Source organism: Haemorhous mexicanus, chromosome 1, assembly GCF_027477595.1.
Source record: "Haemorhous mexicanus isolate bHaeMex1 chromosome 1, bHaeMex1.pri, whole genome shotgun sequence".
In the NCBI taxonomy this organism is placed as follows: domain Eukaryota; kingdom Metazoa; phylum Chordata; class Aves; order Passeriformes; family Fringillidae; genus Haemorhous; species Haemorhous mexicanus.
This window is the reverse complement of record NC_082341.1, coordinates 80,236,669-80,242,682: the sequence shown is the minus strand read 5'-3', so window position 1 is coordinate 80,242,682 and position 6,014 is coordinate 80,236,669. Positions and strand designations below refer to the sequence as shown.

The 6,014-nt window shown below is 41.2% G+C and overlaps 1 protein-coding gene across 1 annotated transcript in view; it reads right to left on the bottom strand.

Moving 5' to 3' along the window:
• The window catches only part of MYO10 (myosin X), a 162,113-nt gene that overhangs the window by 64,275 nt on the left and 91,824 nt on the right, over positions 1 to 6,014 (bottom strand). The window contains exons 5-6 of the mRNA XM_059854426.1: positions 1,390 to 1,524; positions 258 to 382 (exon numbers count right to left, since the gene is read on the bottom strand). Coding sequence (XP_059710409.1) covers positions 258 to 382; positions 1,390 to 1,524 — 260 coding nt within the window. The remainder of the gene's footprint in view (positions 1 to 257; positions 383 to 1,389; positions 1,525 to 6,014) is intronic.

The following is a 6,014-nucleotide window of genomic DNA, read 5'->3' as shown; positions in this document are numbered from 1 at the left end:
TCACGCTACGGGCAGCAATACAAAGTGCTGCTCCTCCAAGAGTACAAACACCCCACGCCACCACAAAAGCATGAGTGCATGTGTGAATTTGGTGTTGCTGCTTCCCCTTCCCACCTACACCAGCTCAATTTAACTGTGTGTATTTCAGGATGGGGTAAAAGCACAGACAAAGGCAAGCCAGCTCTCCCTCAGTCCTCCATCAAGGAGGTACATGGGCGCTTCCCACAAACAGGGGTCAAATCACCAAACGAGGATACAATCCATAATTCTTCCTCCCTGAATGTTCCCTTTCTGACAGATGTTCAGCTGAATAAACTTCCCAAAGCGACTTGAGTTGTTGTTGTAAACAGTCTTTGCATTGCCAAACGCTTCCATAATTGGACTGTGAAGACAGAGAACGACAGGAGTGTTAACATGTGATCAGCATGCCAACAACTTCACATGGAGCTGGTGAAAGGAACAGCATTCTGACAAGCTCCCCTCTGACACTCTACTCAGCAGCAGCCTACATTACCCTCAGCATTACCCTCCATTTAGCAATGGGCATCTCAGCTTTCTAGCAGAAGATGCAAGTATTCATGCAACAGGAAGATAAATCACACTGAACCACTCTGCAGCTACAGAGCAGTAACTGCTACTTCCTACTTCTTTTGTAATTGCTCAAAAGATGCACATGATTCTCATTGCAGTACTCAAATGATAGAAATAAGAAATCTCAGCACATGCAAATTGCTAGATAGATGCAAGGAGTCCTTGTCCTAGGGAAATAAAAAAAAATAACTACATCAAGATACAGCATGTAGAGCAGAGATGAAGCAAGATAAACAAAAGTAATAGCATCTCAAATTGCTTTTGTTTTTAAATAGTTTAGAACCATGTAATTTCACGTCAACACCAAGATTTCTTTTTTGCTTGCATAGATTGTGTCCAATTTATCTGATGCATTTACTCATCTCTCTTATCAGCTCTCCTTATCCTCCCTTTCCTCAGCACGCTTTTACCGCTTGAGCACTTTATCCTCACCATGCTGTATCTTGTTCTACCGTATCCTCAGGCTACACAAACTGAACCAAAGGTATCTCCCTCCCATCACCCATTTCCATTACTCTGATTATCTGAATTCAGCCCCAAACAAAAATAAAAGCCACCATTAAAGCTTCACCCATTTCAAAACTCTGTGTATTTTTGCTTCACTAAGAGATACCACCGTGCTCACAATTTTCTAGAGCAGCCAGGTGATTTTGTTTAATGGAGTACTTCCCTTTCTCCAGTACACATTTCACTGTTCAGTAAACACACACACATATTTGATTTCATTGCAAGATCTTATTTCAATATCAAGGTTTACGTCTTCTGAAAAAAATACCCGTGTATTGAAAGATCCTATACCTGCTCTCAAGAATAGCTTGCTCCACACAGGAGGTCTTCTCTCTGGAGGACAGCTCCAATGAATGCTGGCTCATTGCAGACAAAAACTTGAGAATCAGCTTAGTGCTCTCCGTCTTACCAGCGCCACTTTCGCCACTGAAAGAAGAGGAGGAAATGGTTTGCACAGTCCCAGTGGCCAGTGAAGGAGCCCTCTGGCTAGCCACCCAAACTCTACATTACTGGAGGTCAGGAAGACTGGAGTGATTAGAAGTGATGGTCAAATGAAGCCAGAACACCCCATTAAACTTCCTGAATATGACATCCAGGGAAAAACACAAGCTGTCCTTAAGCTTTATAACTGCCCAGACAGCATTTGAAGGCACTGACTGCATACGTACACACACCTAGGAGGCAAAAAGAGCTCTATGAATGCAAATAATTATCCAACACTTCCCACCATCAGGTTAAAACAAACTCACAACAAAGACATGGTAAAGGGATAAAGACCAAACTAAGAATTATATGGGAAAGTTTGGTATACATTGCAGCAATCTAGCTAATGAAGGAGCCCTGCTGGGAGGAGAAGAAAGTTAGAGACACCAATGCACATTCTAACAAATAAAGGCTACTCGCATAATTAATACTGAAATTCTTAGTGAGCTACATACTCTTTAAACAAACTTTTTATATACAAGCTGAAACAAACCAGATTTGTGTGAGTTCAAAATATTCAATTTCCACCTCTCATTACCATCAGAGATATAAACCCCTCATCACCACCCACAGGAGAACAAAGCTCTTTGATAATGCTAAATTGACATTTTATAAGCAAATTATTAATAAGCAACCCCGCTGATACAAACAGAAGGCAATATACTCAATTTCTCTTCAAAACCAACACTCTAAAAAGGGAAAGTTTAGATATGGCTCATTTCCTCAGTACCCTTTCCCTTCAATTATGTAGCCGAAACAGACACTGTGAGCTACAAAGAAATATAACTCGTAGGGAAAGTTTGTCTAGTTTGCTCACTCTTCATCTACAGTAACAGCATTGTATCCTAAGCTGTGGCCGAGCTCCTCATTAAGGCGTACCTAATTCCAGTTTACTCCCAAAGAAAGAGGGTACATTTTGGTCTTACTTCACCTTCTCCATTGTAGCAAGTGGGAACTTTGATGGAACACAACTGGGCATGTGGAGCAAGCCTAGATAATTTGACAGCCTTTTGTTGTGCCATTGCTGAGTAATGACCCCACTGATTTTAGGTTACAACAAAGTATAATGATGCTTTCTAGTAAAATGCAAGGAAGAAAGACACTGCCCATAAATACAGCATGACATTTTCCGGCAAATGAATGTCAACAATAAAATTAGGGAAGAGACATTCAGGAAATATAATGAGACATCTTCATAAATGCCAATATGTTCCAGCAAGTGTGATTCATCCATTATATTTTTACCACATCAAACAAATTCTGTAGTGTTTTTTATGTAATTTTACCAATGACGTTTTTTATGTAATTTTACGGTTGACGTCTGGCCTTTTCAGTATTCCTTCCCTTTCTCTTTTCACTTATCTCTTCTGCCCAAGAAGAAACACTTAATATTCCTGCATTCAATATCCACCATAAAAAACCATTTTTACTAGTAGTTGTGAGAGAGCTTCACAAACCCTCGCATTATTCTTGTCTAGTGCAATAAATCATCAAGTGATACACACCTCCTCCTGCCTAATTCTCTCCTTCTCAGCCATGCATATAGCTCAACAGCAGGCACAGGGTGACACTGAGGACATCACCTCTTTCATTGATACCATCCTTCCTCTGCCCCACCCACTGTCCCTCGATCTGCAGAATCTGTAGTTCTATGGAAGCTGAAAGTTACCCCACTGTAACTGAGAGCCACTCGACAAGTGAGATATTCAAAGCCAATGGAAAAATACTCCTGCATCTCCCTCTGGTACAGCTGGCATTATGCATAATTACATGCTCTTGTTTTTTTCTCAGAACAGGAGAGACTCAGAACTGGTTTGACTCTGAACCTGCCCAGTGTTCTATTTTGACAGTTGCCAATGGGACATGCCCATGGAAGACATAGATTATTTCCCTTCTGTGTTCTTCCAGCTTCCAGTTATTTGCTCTCCAGAGGCTTCTTGATCTAAATCTGGTTTTTACATGTCTTGTAACCCTCAATATACTTATCCTCTATGAGTTTCTAGCCACACTTCCTTAAAAAGCAAATGTTCTAGTTTTTTCAGATCCACCTCCATTAGTTTCATTTGATACCTCTCAGTTCTCATGGTGGAAGGAGAAACCAACAATTCATCCTGGCACTCATTTTGCTGTGCATGACTTGATGGTTAGTGCCCCAAATTCAAGGTGCCTGTCTCCATTAGCCATTTCCCCTTTTATACTTTTTACTACTTTTTAAAATTTTCCTCTGAACTACCATCAGTTCCACGAAGTCCAAAGGATGGATTTACACAACATTCTCTACTCATTTAGTAGCAACCACTCCATTCTATTCACTTTTACAGTTAGATGGGATCAATCTTTCAGAGTGCTTAGAAAGCTTTTGCCTACAAGGTCAGTAAAAGGGTGAATTTTTTAGTGCAACCTTTCCAGACCATGAGTTTAAGTGCCCAGCTTGTTCCACATCACTACGTTCAGGACTGTGAACATATTAAGTCTGACAGCAGGCCAGAAGGCCCCCACTTAGAAGATCTTTAGACTTTCTTCATGACTTGTTCTATGCAGGGCTAAGGGCACAGCAGCCTGGACTCATGACTGCCACAGCATAAAAAGGGGTCACCGAGAGAGACTCCTCATTCTGAAGGAGGCAACACTAAATCATATCCCTGTTCTGTCTGGGTAAGAGACAGCAGAACAGTCTGTAGTGGCTGCTAATCACTGACACACCAAAGGCACTGGTCCATGAGCACCTCTGGAAGCCCTAACCTAGCTCCTGAGGGCCAAATGACCAGAAGCCCCATATAGGGGAAGGGCCCAGGAAGGCCAAAGGGTACTTGAACTGAGACAGGAGGTCAACACATGTCTTGACCCCACCTCCTCTTGGAATTTCTATCAGCTGAACACCACTGGAGTGATCAGCTGATAGTATAGCTATCAGGAGTGATAGCTATACTTGTTATTTTCTGTATCTTTTCTGCCTTTCTCTCTTACTTCCTCTAATACTCTCTTCTTGGAGCTTTGTGTAACTTAAAATTGGATGAGCAGAGCAGGGCTAAGTTAACGCTTTGAGAAGTCTCTTGTGTTGGTGGAATGCTGCTCTAAACCTTTGCAAAAGTTCTCTGATTTTCTAAAGTTGCCAGAGAAGATTTTTGTAGTTTTGACCCCCCTGAGAACATCTTCTCAGTACTTTTCCCGTGTGTCTGAGTACACAAACAACTGTAAATCCTTTCAGGAGTCCCATCAAGCCAGGTTTCTGGGGCCTTACAGCCTGCTGCCTTCAAAACCCCAAGACAGATACACACAGACAATACAGGCCCCTTCAGCAAATACCCTTCATCAAATGTCCATCTGAACTTTGGCACATCAGTCTCACAAGGACACCACACCCATCACAGGTCTGGGTCCCATATAAAAGATTTGTTTCATATTGATTTTCAAGCTGAAAAACAATAACAAAAAGTTTCGGGCTATGAGATAATAATAACAGAGACAACAAATTGGTATCAGACAGTGATTTCCCACTCATGGCACAGATTTGAATGTCATACAGAGCAATGGTTGTGGCTCCCTTTACACTTCCTTGGGAGTGCTCTGATGTGGATCAATTGCAATTTTATCTGAAAGAAGAGCATGTGTTTGCTTCTGCACAGACCAGATCACCTTAAACAGAGCAGAAAAAAAAAACAAAACCCAAAAACTCAAACCAAACCAAACCTAAAGATATTACTTCTTCAGTGTGTTGTTTTGTTGACATCTGAGGCTGCTAAGTCCTTTTTATGCAGAATTATCATGAATTAATGCCTGTTACACACACACCAATAAATAAGCATCTCTGGGTGATTCAATTTATCATTTCCTCTGTATTTCCTTCCTCTTCACCTCTGACCTGGATGGTTATACAGGAAAAATGGTCTCACATTTAAATGATATTCTGCGTTTTTTTAATTCGTGTTCTGCAATTCACCCTCTCACCCTACTCCAGATAGAAAAATATCCTAATATTAATATTTTTCGCAGGTTTTTGAACCCAAAGCCTGAAGAAAGCAGCTGCAAACCAAAGCTGAGCTAATTCTGGGGGCCAGCAGGGGGCACTTCAAGTCCAGAGGATCATCAGAAAACGTTCCAAGCGCCTTCCTTTGTGGGACTGTTACAATTTGCTCCCGAATGCTGAGATCCCAAGGTCAGGAGCAGCTCAAACTGCCTATCAGAATGTGAATAATTCCCTTATTTTAATTACAGAGTTTTCGAGATGGAACAGAATTTTCCCCTTCATTATCTCTTACATTAAATGCAAGACCAGAATATTTGTCTGAATTCAAACACTAAAGAGCTCCGCTTTCTTTTTCAAATGCCAGTAGTAACGAAGAAAAAAGTTACAGTGACAGTACAGCGACTTGTTAAATGTTAGAATGTCTAATTCTACACCAGTTAAAGATGCAGGAATGACCAGGATGCTG